This window comes from Amblyomma mixtum, chromosome 1 (assembly GCF_055824585.1).
Source record: "Amblyomma mixtum isolate Tamu chromosome 1, ASM5582458v1, whole genome shotgun sequence".
Taxonomy (NCBI): domain Eukaryota; kingdom Metazoa; phylum Arthropoda; class Arachnida; order Ixodida; family Ixodidae; genus Amblyomma; species Amblyomma mixtum.
In genome coordinates, this window is record NC_143012.1 from 245,626,298 (window position 1) to 245,642,449 (window position 16,152).

Below are 16,152 nucleotides of genomic sequence, written 5' to 3' on the forward strand. Positions count from 1 at the left end.
CAGGTTCATATACAGACTGCCCAACGACAACCTTACACGAAAACACATCGAACAGACGGTTGTCCTAAGCCTTTTGTCCTAAGCAAAGCCTTTTAGACCACTGTCGGCCTACCCACACGCATCTCCCCTCAGAAGTTATTCCAATTAGGCATCCACAATACCTTCGCCGAACACTATGAGGCGTTCCTTATAGCCCAAAAGAAGCGACTACTGCTATCCGAAACGGGCAGAGCCCTGCCGACCAGGCTGGGCTATGCTGACAGTATTCGAAAAATTCACGAAACGGGCATTATCCCAGATGAGCTGCGTCGGGCATTCTCGGTACTGGCGCTTCCCCGGAACATGCACCCCGAACTATACAAGGGGCGCAGGGAGGCAAGAGCCGGGGCTCTGGAGAAACGCATAGTCAGAAGGGCAGGTACGGTTTACGTAGACGAGGGCCAGTTGGGTGGTTTTTTGTGGTGTTCTGAGGAGTTGGTCCCATCCCTTTGGAGGAGAAATTCGAGGCCCGTGTACTGTGCGATGTCAGGGCACGTTAAAGAACCCCAGGTGTTCTAAATTTCCGGAGCCCTCCACTACGGCGTCTCTCATAGCCTTAGTCGCTTTGGGGCGTTAAATCCCATAAACCAACCAACCAACCATCCCTCCTCGGAGGAAGCGGGCAGTAAGGTTCGCAGAGGCGGGTTTCACGGGCAACCCCAGAGGATATGCATATGGGTTGCGATTTCTCCCTGGTTACAATTTTGGCAGGCGGGTCATATTCCCCGTCTGTGATGAGTGATAGTCTGGAATGGCTAAGGATAGAGTGTGTCTGCAACCTGTGGAGCAAGCTCGATTGAAGTCAGGGTGGGGGATTGGCGTCTCGTTTCTCTGTGGAGGTTAGCAATTTCGGCATAGTTCTGGGGAGCCTCGGCAAGAGCGTCTGGATCCGTGGGGCCGGCCGCCCGGTTGGTAGGGCCTCGGACATAACACAGTGCAAGAACAACGCTGCAAGTGTGTGTGTTTCCCTAATGTGACACACACACGCACACACGCACACGCACACGCACGCACGCACGCGCACACACACACACGCGCACACACACACACACGCACGCACGCACGCACACACACACACACACACACGCACGCACGCACGCACGCACGCACACACACACACACACACACACACACACACACACACACACACGCGCGCGCGCACGCACACACACACACACACACACACACGCGCGCGCGCGCGCACGCACACACACACACACACACACACACACACACACACACACACACACACACACACACACACACACACACACACACACACACACACACACACACACACACACACACACACACACACACACACACACACACACACATTCGCGAACAAACGCTGCATGCACTCACAACTGGTTTATTGCGAGACGGCAAGCCGAATATAAGAGCTGTGTCCCGCATGCGACACAGAATACACTAAGTCAAACGCAGAAATTCGTGTCAAAGGCAATGCTAGAGACTACACAAACCGTAAGAAACATATTTTCTAGTGGGAGAGAAAAGGTCGTATTCCGATCTGTACAACCGCCTCCAAAAGCTCCTTTTACCTAACTGAGGGCTGCCAGAGAACGTAGCACAGGACTTCATTGAAAAAATTGTTTGCACAACTCAGATTTTTTTCTTTGCATGCGATATAAAGTACAACATGCACAACATGTATAGCGCCGGCAAAAATGACGATAGAGCAGGTGTGAGGAAGAGCAGTACATAAAATGTACGCGACGACATGTTTTTGTGGGCTGATTTCTCTTCATTCTCTTCCCCTGTGTAGTGTAAACCAACTGGGCTTTACCTGTAATTTTTCTCGGCGTTACGACATTTCACTGGTCCTCATAGACACGAAATGAAGGAGAGGAGGGGAGGGGTCCCCAGGGGTTGCATGGCGGAGCTTCGCCGGAAATATGGTACTCCTCGCACGCTATTGCTCTCTGTTCAGAGCCCTCTTCTACGGCGTGCGTCACTGCCACCTGCGTTTATTCAACTTTTCTCTCTCTCCCTTGACGAGTAAAAGCCCAATAAACATGTTTCTAGTATTCTCTGCACCTCCCTTCCCCTCTCTGAAAAGCTACAAAAGCTTTGGCCACATAAACGACTGGCTCTTTGCATTCTTAATGGCATTATACTCTAAAGACATGCAGAGAAACGATAGGTAAACTCGTTCATTTTCCCTGCCATTACTTTAGTTCACAACAGCTGCATATGCATATGCACTTAACGGGGCTATGTGAAGTGTATATTTTGTTATTACGTACTGCGTGCCTTCGGCCCCGAACAGGGGGGCTTTAGAAAACAAAGGTTTGGTTTGGTTTACGGGGTTTAACGTCCCGAAGCGACTAAGGCTATGAGAAACGCCGTAGTGGAGGGCTCCGGAAATTTCGACTACCTGGGGTACTTTAACGTGCACTGACATCGCACAGTACACGGACCTCTAGAATTTCTCCTTCAAACAAATTCGACCGCCGCGGCCGGGATCGAACCCGCGTCTTTCGGGTCAGCAGCCGAGCACCATAACCAATGAGCCACCGCGGCGGCTTTTAGAAAACAAAGGAACAATAATAAATAGTGGTGTGCACATTCGAACGTTTCGATTATCGAAAGAAATATTTCCTATTAGATTCGTCGGGCGAACTAGACAGGGCATTTTCTAATTTATTCGAAACGAATCGAATATGTTCTCAAGTTTTCGAATACTTATCGAATAATCGGCACTAAGTTCAAATAAGGCCCATGGTATGTTTCTTCGACAGGAATGTCCAGAAAACTCTTCCTCTATGCCCATTCTCGGAGGCAAGAGCTCATACATAAATTTCACCAGCCACATGTACTGCGACGTAGTGCTATAGTTTGTTTTCTTTCGTCCTCGAAATCCAAGGGCAATTTTCCTACACATATAACATGTCGGTCATCTATTTAATGTACAGAGTTCGTGCTGCAGCCCCGTAGTGCAGATTACCGTCGCGTATTTTAGCAGCCATAGCTGTATACCTCCGTAAATTACAGTACCGTACCGTAGCACCGCCGATAGCGCTTCGCTGTTTCGCACGACTGCTCGTTCTGTACGATTATTCGCAAACGTAACGAATATTTGTAAAAATATTCGACTCGTATTCGATTCGGCTTTTAACTGAACTGTTCGTATTCGATTCGGTTTGGAAAAAGTAGCGTTCGCGCACCCTTAGCAAGAAACAAGTGAAGACTATCGTGTAAACAAGCTCAAATTTGTACAATTTTGGTGATTGCGAGAACCTGTTGGTAACACAGCGTGATATGGCACGGCGAAAAACAGGAAATTTAAACGCGTTAGTGCGAGCATAATAGCAGGCCAGTGCATAACGCTGGTGGTGTATTTTGCGCTCTGCTATTAGAAGCGCTAGATAAGGGGGTGGTTACTTGTTAAGAGGAAGCTTGCTGCCCAGCCTGCGGTGTGAATTGAGACAGGGGTTGAGAAGGTGGTGTGTGCAAACATTTATTTTGGTTTCCGCATGAAGAAAAATTTCATCGAAGCTAGCTGATACTTGTAGCTCCCTGTCGGAAGCTTAGAGATATTGGTGGGTGTTCAAATGGCGGCAGGCGTCGCATCTTCGGATGATTGCGTTCTATGCAATGAATAATAGCACAGTATTAAGCACCACAGCATGTAGACCTGAAAATTAAAAGGAGTTGAGAAAACTTTCTTCGCGTGAACATACATAGCATAGAGGGTATATAAAGGACAAAGATTCTTAACTACAAAAGTACTCGTCGAAAATAACAAAAAGGGAAATGTGACACGAAAGTTTACTGAGCGAAATTCTGTCGGAATAAACCCCGGAATTCCGACCATTTGCCGCGGCGTGCCATTGTAACAAAACAGAGTGAAAATATGCTTCATTCTTGCTCCCTAACAACGTGCATAATCTTCCAGCCGATCCTCGGTAGCAAAATAGCCCTTACAAACGATGTCCAAATGTGTGACCACATTCACTCTATACAACATGTTTTGGCGTATCTTGAATGTAATTACATTACACAAATCATGGCCACGTTTTACAAATGAAACCATTAATTATCTCCATTTTTGATTATTTGGTGGGCATTGGATGCGTTCACGTTTTCACCAGCTTTGCTGATGAGAAACTGAAGAAAGTTTACAACACATAGAAGTGGCGAACAATCGAAAATTTGAAGCATATAAATGCCAGCAATATCAAGATGTTTTTACCTGTATAATAGGCGATATTAAAAGTTTTACACACAGTTTACAACAATCGGCAATTCACTTCTCTTCTGGAATGTACTCTCAAAAGTCGGAAGCCTTGCAAGCACAAGTAGTAGTTCGCATGTGCATTTGAGCACCATGCGGACCATACGGAGCCTTGAAAGCTATGTCAATCTGGGCCCTTCTTTTATTCCACAAAATGAATTAGGGTAATTATTCAGGCCGTGCACTTAAATCGTGTTTCACTCGTGACAGGTTGAAGCATCTCAACTTTTAATGCCATTTACACGCTGCACACAGAAGATTTAACGCATTCTAGTTTACAAATAAGAATGGCAGATTCAAAACCGCCGCGCTAAAAAGCATAATTCTCACCCTTGCACACAGGTTAACCACCTGGTACGTGGTCTCAGCAAAGGAAATGAAGGACTGCAACAGCAACAAAAAAAGTCCTTAGCTCAGCAGTGTGCATCTACAATTTCCCATATTCACGTATTTTGCAATGGTTAACACAACAAGAAATTGCAGTACACACCCGGTGAAAAGCTGGGTGCAACGGATGCACAAGTGCATTACTCCCGTTTGCCCATAGTAGCCCTACATGCCCAATTTTCCTGGTCATTAAGAAACTAGCGCCATCTCTTGGGTGCCAGTAGCGTACTCCTAGAGTAATTCAGTTGGGATATTTTAAAGGAGTACAGACATCAAATTTTAGTTGTGTGTTGGGCCTATGGAATGATGTGCAGCACATTAGAGAACATGCGCAGCGAGGTAAATAATTTTTTTCCTTAATTTTCTTCCCCAAACCCAGAATTTCTGGACAAAAGCATTTTTCGACGGGAAACAGCTTACGAAAGCAATTTCTTCACATATTGTAAGATTCCACTGTAACAATCGGTATATCCGAAGAGCTCTTCTCGGCAGGCTTCCTTTTTCCTGTTATTAACGTTTTTCGTATGGTCAAAAACGTTCTCCATTGGTTTTTATGGCAGTCTTAACGGCGCGATGCGAGCGATGGAAAAACAAAGAAAAAAGAGATTTTGCTACGAATCGGAAGAATGGACCAGTACCTTCAATATATCCGTAACAGTGCTGTACAATATTCCAGTATTGAAAATTTTTCTCCAAGAATGCTGGACATGTGCGGTGTAGCTTGAACGGCCGAACGACGGTTGTGACGTAACGGGCAATTTAGGTCACTTAAGCCCTACAAAAACTGCAGTATGGTCGCTGCTTTCTTCGTTTTAATTCGCATAAACTAGTACGCAACCGTGCCCAAGAGTTGGTCGCACAAAATTTTAGCAAGAAGCGATTATATCCAAGTATTTGCATCACTAACGACACCAAATCGCCCGATACCTTACAGCTCTCGTTCGGCTGTTGAAAATGAAATCGAAACGGCAGGATAAAAAAAAAAAATTCAGTTTTCAATTATTCAGCTGGCGCAAGGGAATTCCACGTCGTGTCTCATGTACAATACTGTAATGCGCACAATTTCAAAGAAAGAGAAAAAAACACGCATCTGAAAGTTTGGTGTTTCTACACCTTTAAACTTAAAATTTTGAGAAAACTAGATAGCCCCGACAGATTTTACTGGAACGTGGCGATTACCATGATTGACTCTTCCTCCTCACTCCAAATCTGACCTATGAAATGTTTCCTGCACCCTCACCAACCCTTTCCGGCGGCTATAGAAAATCGAAGGGATGTATCAAACATTCAAAATTCCCGCGGTGATTTTGAGCGTTCAGCGCCACGCGGAACCTGGTGGCAGCCGCGCAAACTAGAAGCGTTTGTCTAGATTTCCTGGGCTAGTGGCCATATGTACAGCGCGCACTTCTAAAATGATGGATGGTCTTTACTGCTATTCAGGCGAGCTTGGACCTGAAGTAGTGCTCAGGAGAGCTTTGCAATGCGGACGCAAAAATGGACGCTAATCTCGCGTGCACGACCTGGAATTCATTGCTGCCTTAGGCTGAGAAAAACGGCCGAGATAAAACAAAACAACTCTACAACTCTACGTATTAGCGTAAGTAATCGTGTGTTTCAGTTTATCTTGCCCTGCTGGTAACTCTGATAGTTATCTGCTAATTCCGAGTCACTTCTTATTTCCTGAACAAGCCACGTGGTTCAGAGTTATTTATAAGTTATGGTTTGGTTGGTTTGGTTTCTGGGGTTTAACGTCCCAAAGCGACTAAGGCTATGAGAGACGCCGTAGTGGAGGGCTCCGGAAATTTCGACCACCTGGGGTTCTTTAACGTGCACTGACATCGCACAGTACACGGGCCTCAAGAATTTCTCCTCCAAAGAAATTCTAGCCGCCGCGGCCGGGATCGAACCCGCGTCTTTCGGGTCAGCAGCCGAGCACCATAACCGCTGAGCCACCGCGGCGGCTCTTATAAGTTATGTTTTAGGTAAATGCTGGCTCTAGGAAACAAGAATGTATAGAATAGTTATGCTAGTTCAATCATGGTACTACGAAGACACAGACAGACGTCGCCTGTTTGTCGTGTTGTACGCTACTATCTTCGAAACTGAAATGACGGAACGCTCATCGCGGCAATACGATGATGCGCGGCTCTGACAGTTCTCTGCACAGTGGGCGCTAGCATGCCTAGCAGTCTGAGTACGCAAATAACAGCACTAATGGCAGCGCGATAAACCTGACGCATATCGGAGGTGGTTTTGAAGGAGGATATTAATTAAACTTTGCAGGCAGCTTCGAAGCAGTTTAGTAAGAACTCCCGTGCCTTTTTATTGCATCCAGCTATTATACACCCCTCACGCCCCCCCCCCCCCCCCCCTCCCCTCCGCAATAGGCGCTAATTTTCTATCCAAACGTTGTTGTTATTGTGTGACTGAGAGAAGGATGAAAAGGAAATTGCACGGGCCTGCCTACTGGCTCGAGCCAAGCCACCACCGCTGCCACGTGCAGATAGAAGACCAAACGAATACGGGGATCACTTATACATGCACGCACGCACTCCAAGTGCTTTTTTACTTACATTGTTATGAAATGTCGAAGGCTGCTGGATAACAGATTCGATATCCTGTTTGGAAACAAAAAAAAAAAGAAAAATCACCAAATAAGATAAAATATGTAAGAAGTTGCGGCACGGGCCATAAGACGCAGCTACATGCAGGAAGTCCGTGAAGCTGCTGTGTGGTGACCATCTAACTGGAGCGTCGTTGCACAAGTCCGTTTTACTAAAGCTTCATAAGAAATGCAGTCTCATAGTGATAGAGGATATGTGGTACAAGAGGGAAGCCATAGTAGGTTCATAGTGGCTTTGGAAAGCGCGTCATACTGCGTATAAACGCAGTAGGCAGCACGACATATCGTTAGCTGTCATTGCCCAATGAAAAAAAATTCTGGACGATTACTTTACTTCCTAATGCGAAATTTGAGCACAGCTCATCAGCGTTTTCAGCTTTCCGATAGAATGAGGCAAATAATGCGAGCAAGAGATGTGTGTGCAATTACGGAGAACTTATTTTTCATACATATTCCTTATTCAAGAAACACTACGCTAACAGTTCTTGACTGTCTTGAAGGAAGCTTTGTAGTCGGAGAAATGGATGGATAAATGCTAGACTTGCTGCACCAATGCCTGGTTCTCAAAGACGAGGTCTATGCAAGTATTTCGCGAGATTGTCACAGCCGTGGGAGGCGTTAAGAGCGAGAGGAACGGGATGTTCTCCCGCATAAGTGGTAAGAAATTCCCGCTTGCCTTTATATCTACAGGCGTAGCGGGGAACGAAACAGCAGACAGCCTAGCTCGAGGGCTTACATACCGAGCAGGCATGTCAGATGTTCTGGAGCTTCAGCTACTAGCATGCGAGGGGGGATACACAGAGACATTACAACTATACAGAGGGACTAGATTCAAGTACCCACCACCACACAAAGCCCTCACGAGGGAGGAAGCAGTCGGCTGGCGTAGGCTACAAACAAACTCCTTCCCCAACTTGTACATCTATAACAAGATGTCACCAACACAATACAGAGCAAACTGCCCCTGGTGCGGCGACACACCCACACTATACCACATCACATGGGAGTGCGAACGAAATAAAGCATTCCACCAACACGAATTCCCGAGTGCGGAGCAATGGGAGAGCCGGCTCACCAGCAGCGAGCTCGCGGCCCAAAGGGCCTTAGTGCGGCACGCTACTGATGCAGCGCGACTCAGTGGAGCCCTGGACTAGGGGCCCAACCTTGCTGAAGAGAAGCCTCAAGTCGCCGGCGCCACGAAAGACGACGGAGGCTTCGAATCCGCGAATCTCTTAAAAGATCTAAATAAAAGTTTTCTACTACTACTACTACTAAACTCCCCACCCATCGTGCCACCCTCGCAGGTGGCAGTTAATGGCTGTTCGCGAGAGTTCGTTCACCGTTATCAGTGCTAACGCATGCAGCCCACAGCTCGCTCTCATCACCCCACGTAGCTATAAACGTGATTCAGGTGTACTGACCCAGGGAGCCAGTTATGCTCAGTTCCTTTGCTCCTCACACTACCTCTCCCTCCAGACACCTCCCCAGAGGCTGCAGAGGAAGCCGCAATTGCACTTGCTATCACCCGCACGGAAGCCCGGTACATTTTAAGTGACTCGAAAACTGCGATTCTAAATTTTGCTCGAGGCCGACTCCATGTCCCTGCTTTTGGCATACTGGACTCGCCCGATGCACCCCAACCCCGCCAAGTGGAACTGATATGGGTGCCTGCGCACTCCGGGAATCCCGGAAACGAGGCAGCCAACCTTTTAGCCCGAGGTTCTTTAAACCGGGCTCAGGTGGCCTCAGATCGGGGATTCACGAAGGAGCGCATGTACTCATTCAGCGAGCTGACGCAGGCCTACAGAGCCTCACGCCAGCTCTACCCCCCGCCCCGCTCCTCCCTAGATAACAAACAAGCAAACACTCTGGCGCAGACTACAGACACACTCTCTCCCCTCACCCCTTACCCTAGCCCACTATCATCCCTCCTTACCCACTCCGGCATGCGCCCTATGCCCAGAGCCCTTTGCTTCTTCCCTCCACATCCTTTCCCTATGCCCGGCGGACCTTCCCCCGCGGGACCTCGAGAACCTCAAGACATGGGAGGACTGGGAGATCCTGCTGCGCTCGGAGGACCCGGCCGTGCAGACCATCGCCACCAGCCGGGCTGCCAGTGTTATGGACCTTAGGAACATAAACACTTGAGTGCAGTGGGGTCGTGTGGGGACCCTGAGGCGTGCTCCGAATTCCTTTTCAAATAAAGTTTTTCTCTGTGTCTTTGCTTAAAATGATCGGGGTGTAAAACATCGTCAACACCAACGCCAATGAACACAACGAACGCCGCCGGCCTATGGCTATAGTGCCAACACATGCAGCGCACATCTGTCACTACCGCCATGTAGCTTAAAGCACGGTTGAGGTGTCCACTGTTCCAAGAGGGCAGTTATGCGCCTTCCATCTGGTTCAGGTGTCCACCGATGTGTGTGAGACAGATACTGCGATTTCCTTTCCTCAAAAACCAATTTACCAATTTTACCCTCTCCTTTCCAAGCTCCCACATCGGTTTCGCAGCCTAAAGCGCGACTAAGGTGTCCACTGCTGGTTACAACTGACAACGGCGACGGCGACGGATAACGACGACGGCAACGGCGACGCCGCGAATCGCAGGAACGGCCGCCAAAGAGGTGCGCTCTAAAACATGCTTACCTTTTCGTTCATGACTCCGGTCATATAAAGAGCGACTTTTGCTGTGATACGGATGTCCAACGATGACACGACGACGAACCATACTATATCGATAATGAGTAGATATTTCAGCCCCTGCGGTAACGAAACACACGTGTCACTTGACGTTAGCTGTTTTTTTGTAGTCATCAGCAGAATGTGTCCTTGCGCTGATGGCTCTATGTTTGCCGCTTCAGTTTCCAAAAACGCCATCACCAAGCATTGTCACTGAACGTCGCATTCTAGCTGAGGGAAGTTTGTGAGGCGCTTGTCGAATTCAACAGTATTCACGGTGAAGTAGGGGGAGGGGGGGGGGGGGGGGATTAGTTTTTTTAAAAAATGGTTTGCTGATCATGCTGCGTAGGTTCAAGAGTTAGTGGTGCTTTTGAAAACACAAAATAAGGCGGAGGAAAGTGGTGAGAGCAGTGGTTTATATTCAGATCTAAGGCCGCATTGCAGGATGCACTGTGACCTGTAGCAGGCACTATGTCACAAGAAACGCGCGCACTTAATAGCTAGTCAGGTGAGAATGTTTTAAAGCAAGCGCAGTTAGTTTAAAGCACAGAAGTTGACCGATGCTTTCGTTCAAGTTATGCCCCTTGTTTCGCTGAGTTCTTTACTTTTAAGCTCTCTTTTTTTACGGTTATATCTGTGCACCGATTGAATCGCGTGCAACATAAGAAGCAAGGTTCACCTGTGCCGGCGCAGCACTATTTTTGACTATGCGGAAAAAGGGTGAATTAGCATAAAATGATCAAGTGAGGAGTTTTTGTCCGTCAGAAAGCATGACGTCACTGCAGTTATACGCCGTAACTGAGCCAGGTGACACGGAATCCACAGATAAAAACAGTGATGGGGTCCACATCCTGGGATTTGTGAGTTGGATAAAAAAATAACTGCGACCCTACCCATTTGCTTCAGAAATCAGAGAGGCAGCGGACTGTTTTGGTAGCCACTATGTTCATAGACGACTATGTTCGTAGACGAATGCTCGCAGACGACTGCGGGATCTATAGAATTATAGATAGTTCACTTGATGTGCAAAGCCTGAAAGATGACATAGATAGGATAGCCGTATGGTGTAATAATTGGGACATGACTTTGAATACTAAAAAGTGTGTACACGTCACCTTTTCGAGGAAGCGCTCCTACCCTTCTTATATATGCACTATAAACCATTCAAACTTGAAAAAAAAAAACAGAATTTTAAATACTTAAGCGTTTATCTTACTGTTGACCTGAGGTGGTCAAAGCATGTTAATTACGTCGTAAAAAAAGCTGTGGTATATTAGGTTTGTTAAGAAGAAATTTCAGCCACCTGCCAAAGCATCTCAAAGAACAGCTATTTTTTACTCGCGTCCGCACGGTACTCGAATATGCCTCAGTGTGCTGGGACCCACACACACAAGAACTTATTGATAAAGTGAAAATAATTCAAAATAGGACAGTTCGCTTTGTACTTGGAAATTATTCCAGGACACTCAGTATCTCAGAAAGCAAAAGGAATCTTCAGTGACCAGAACTTTAAACTCGAAGACGAAATCTGAGATTAAAATTTTTACGTAACATTTTTTATTGCAAGACTAGTATAGACGGAACAAAATATTTGAAGCCGCCTTTCTGTGTCTAGAAACGAAGGGACCACACTTTAAAGCTTTATGAACTTCCTTTTAAAGATGACGTACTCCGTTATTCGTTTTTTTTCTGCGAACAGTTCGCGAATGGAATGCTTTGCCGCCACATATTGTTAATGTTCTACCTAATAAAGCCTTTTTTTTTTTCACGCGTTAAGTGCATGATTTCTTGTTTTTTGATTGTGAAAGTGCCAGGGCTCTCTTTACCAGGGCTGTCTTTACCAGGGCTCTCTTAATACAGGGCTCTCTTTATCAGATGTTATTAGGGAATAACAGCGAATCCTTGTTACTCACCTTCTGAATTGCAATGTACACCGAAGAGAATATTAGGATACTAGTAGTAAACACAAGGATCTTGACAATGCTGTCGACAGGATTTCCTTAAAAAGAAAGAAAGAAGCAGTAATAAGCAAGTTAGTTTTCATTCTGGGTACAAAGACTGATCAGATTGTTTTGGTACAATTAATATCATTATATTTATGCGGCAGCTGCTTGGGCCACGCACGAGAGTTTGTGTCGTCCTTGTTTTGTCCCGTCTTTTCAAAAGCGCAATTATGTTTGACGATGGGCCACTTACTTCGTGGTAAACAGAGTCGGCAATGAAATACTCGATAACTTCCAGGTAGGGGATCCTGATGCACTATCCACTTGGCCAATCAGAAACCCCCGCGTCAAGCTATTGGTCAATAAGAGTGCTTGTTAGGTGGGTAGGTAAGGGGGCGCTGTCAAGAAATGTGCCCTATGTCGTTATGTCAGCTAGGTCGATTCGGTCCTTTGGTCTTTCTTAGACTGGATGCTTTCACGGTGAAGGGAGCTTGTAAAATAGCTATATATATGCCACTTTTTTTTCCAGCAGAAGGTAGAAATGTCACAAGCAAAATTTCAAACAGAGCACTCGTTGAACAATCCTACATCTCTAGAATAAGGCCACAAACAACTGAAAAGCCTCATTTGCGGTGCCGAAGAGGAAGAAGTCAGCCACACAGACGAACGGAGAAGGCAGCGATGGAGTTGCAAGGACACTGGCCCAACGCGCCATTGCTATCTTTGTTAAGGCGGTCTTAACAAGGACGTAAATAGTATGCAAGAAAAAGTGAAACTGTAAGTGGGTGTTGGAGGTTTTATTTTTTTTTTGAAATTCAGAAGCTCTGAGCATGAACTAAGAGGATTGAGATGATGACAATCAGTGAAGTTAGCGAGAAAAGAGATTGGCTTATTGGGGTTGAACGTCCCAAAGCGGTTCAGGCTATAAGGTACGCCGTAGTGAAGGGCTCCGGAAATTTTGACCACCTGGGGTTCTTTAACGTGCACTGACATCGCACAGCACAAGGGCCTCTAGAATTTCACCTTCATCGAAATTCAGCCACCACGGCCGGTATCGAACCCGCGTCTTTCGGGGGGGTTCGATCCTGGCCGCTACTACTGAAACCACGACTACTTCTACTACTACTAATTTCGCTGAGCAAAAAAACTGGCTCTGGATCGCCGATTGAAATATGCCGCAAGTCAGGATGTGTTCGAGGCTCCTCGTGTCAAGACACTCATAGTCACGCGACAATTTTCAAATCTCAGAGGCGTTATTTTAAGCGGAAAGAAAATGAACCACGCTACTTTGTTATTTTGAAGAAAGTAACTTAAATATGCATTTCTCAACATTTGCGATAACGTTCACGATTGAAAAGTTGGGCAATTTAATTTCGTTTACTAATAAATGAGACACATTTAAGCAACTATGGTGACTTGGCCAAGACGGCAGCACTAGTCGGATCTTCGTACAGTGCTTTCTCTTGTTTTCGAAGCTTGCGCAAAATTAGCGGAAGCACCGTGTAATGAAAGTAAAATGAAAGGGGCTAGTTTCTAAGCTATTGAACAAGCTGCTTCATGGATGCTGTCAGAAGTTAGAATAGCATCCGCTAAGAGTTTTGTCTGTACAACAACATTATTGAAACTGGTGCTCAAGAAACATACTTACCGGCGCTTTCTGTATTACGACGTTCAACCATATTGACCATGGCACTAATGAGGCGATATCCACTCTGAACCTGCGGAGAACAGAAGCGCAAAGGTCATGTGAACTCGTGGCAGGCATTTAAAATTTAGACCCCGGATGGTCAAAATTACGAATCCTCCACTATAGTGACCCTTTCTCTCTTCTTTCTTTCATCATTGCGTTCAATACAAAGTAAATTAGTTAATAATTAAAAGAAAATGGTAGTAACTGTCTCATCTCGTTGAAAAAAAGTATTGGCTTCGAGAAAATGAAAGGAGCAATAACTCTCTCACATATTGGCGGACCCTTCTACAGCGCCGGAAAGGAAGAGAGGAAGAAGATGCGGGTGAAAGAAGGGAGAGGGAGAAAGAGGCGCCATAGTGGAGGGCCCGGAATAATTTCGACTAGCTGGGGATCTGACATCGCACAGCACACGGGCGCCTTTTGCGTTTCGCCCACATCGAAGTGCGCCTGGTGATGGAAACATTTATTGCCAAAGCCGCCGCGGTGGCTCAGTGGCTATGGTGCTCGGCTGCTGTCCCGAAAGACGCGGGTTCGATCCCGGCCGCGGCGGCTGAATTTCTTTGGAGGAGAAATTCGAGGCCCGTGTACTGTGCGATGTCAGTGCACGTTAAAGAACCCCAGGTGGTCGAAATTTCCGGAGCCCTCCACTACGGCGTCTCTCATAGCCTTAGTCGCTTTGGGACGTTAAACCCCATAAACCAAACCAAACCATTTATTGCCAATATGTTACTCCCCCATTAATTCAAATTAAGTTGGTTTTTGTGAAAAGGAAAGGGCGCAGAATCTGTCTCACATATCTCGGTGGACACCTGAACCGCGCCGTAAGGGAAGGGAGGAAGGTGGAAGTGAAAGAAGAAAGAGAGAAAGAGGTGCCGTAGTGGAGGTCTCCGGAATAATTTCGACCCTCTGGGGACCTTTACTCAAAACCAAGTTTTCTCTAAACCGAGCACCTCTTTCTTCCTTCTTTCAATTCGTCCTTTATCTTCCCTTACGGCGCGGTTTGGGTGTCCACCGAGATATGTGAGACAGTTACTGCCTGCGCATGCGCAGTAGCGGTGGCGCAGCGCATTCTAGAGACGCTGTTGCTGACGCATGCGCTGCTCCCGCGGCAGCACAGCACGCAGACACCAGGGGGTGACAAACTTTCGCCAAAGGTCGTTTAGGCTCGCCTTTGCGTTCTCCTGATTGACGCCATGTTCTCCCTCCGTTCTGGCGCCAAGATCACCCTTGGCGCATCGACGAGCGCTAAAGCCATTTCAGGCTTAAAAAAAGTTATTGTTGCACTACTGCGTGAATGACGACGCAGCGTCCCTGCATGGTACGCCGGCACCGATAAAGCACGCTGCATTTCATCGAACGCAGATTTTGGCACCCGGCGCTCGAGCCTTGCGTCGCCGTAACAGGGCAGATGCAGCGTCTGAGAATTACCGGTATAAAATTTGTGTGAGGCACTATGGCGTGGCTGACAGCCTAAGCTTGCTTCGGATTCGGATTCGGATATGTGGCTTTCCATGCAGTCGATGTCGATTGCGCTGGTGTGCAAAGAAGCATCACACCGGAACTTATTATCTCCTGGTTTTTGGCCAGATTTGGCAAATTTTTTTGCTCTCGTCTCTGGCGTCGCGTTTTTGCGTCGATCTGAAGCCTAGCTTGGACAAATTGACCCTACACATAATGCATATCTAAGAGTGTGAACTCTCAACATAACCGCCCTATGTCGCGGACTTCTTACCAACGTTCCTTTTCACGCAGCAATAGCATGAACGACCATTTTGCTTTCTGCACAGAGTAACATTTACGAAGGAGTAGGAGGAGGGGAAGGTAAAGGGGAGCATCGCTGTCACTATACGGCACTGCACCGCTTATGTTTAAGCAAGTCAGTGCTTCGGAGCTATAAACGGAAGCCATCACCATCGTGATCATGACTGCTGCTTATGGTGACAGAGTGCCTGATCTACCCGTGTTGGTTCGTGATAACGAAATCGATCTATAAATTTAACATTTAGGATTAACCTGTAATCACAAGCTGAGGGGCTTGGGAGGTACGGTGCTTATAAAAGACTGAGATATTCATAAATCTAGCCGCACGACTGGTTGCTTAGCTGCTCCGGTTAACCTCACACTTCGCGTTCTATGGCTACACAAAAAGGGGAAAGAAGCTGACCGTGATAATTTGCGCATCTCCGCTACGGCATATTTGATAAGCAGTAACAGCGGAATTTTTACTTACGAGAAAGAGTAGAAAGAGAGTGTTCTTAGAAATCCTGAACCACATGTCTCGGCGTCTCAACAAAATCGTTCCAATAAAGCACAGAACTCCAGGTTTAGCTCTCAGTAACAGATGATGATGATAGTCCTAACACACAGCACATATCAGAGGGAAAATTATAATAGAATGGACTCTACTAGTCGGAATGGGCCAGAAAAATAACGGAATACTGGGCAACATTCTGCGTCATCACAATACCACTGCTCATTTCAGCCAACCTTACCTTTTGTGCCGTTTTCTTATATATTCAATATAACTGTT

At 46.6% G+C, this 16,152-nt stretch overlaps 1 protein-coding gene across 1 annotated transcript; it reads right to left on the reverse strand.

Moving 5' to 3' along the window:
- Positions 1 to 3,513: 3,513 nt before the first annotated feature.
- LOC149371401 (uncharacterized) lies at positions 3,514 to 15,899 on the reverse strand. The gene is made up of 7 exons (XM_089585162.1): positions 15,853 to 15,899; positions 13,581 to 13,650; positions 11,903 to 11,988; positions 9,957 to 10,070; positions 7,258 to 7,302; positions 4,628 to 4,681; positions 3,514 to 3,650 (listed from the first exon to the last, which is right to left on the reverse strand). Exons 1-7 carry the CDS (start codon positions 15,895 to 15,897, stop codon positions 3,591 to 3,593), a joined length of 474 nt encoding a protein of 157 aa, XP_089441288.1. The 5' UTR covers positions 15,898 to 15,899; the 3' UTR covers positions 3,514 to 3,590.
- Positions 15,900 to 16,152: the final 253 nt, after the last annotated feature.

Bases quoted from the DNA above. Each gene is read 5' to 3' on its own strand.
- LOC149371401 (XM_089585162.1), bottom strand. From the start codon at position 15,897: ATGTGGTTCAGGATTTCTAAGAACACTCTCTTTCTACTCTTTCTC. The intron at 11,989-13,580 runs GTAAGTATGTTT...TTTCTTTTTAAG, and splicing joins TCGTAATACAGAAAGCGCCG to GAAATCCTGTCGACAGCATT. The intron at 3,651-4,627 runs GTGAGAATTATG...TTCATTGCATAG, and splicing joins TGGTTAACCTGTGTGCAAGG to AACGCAATCATCCGAAGATG.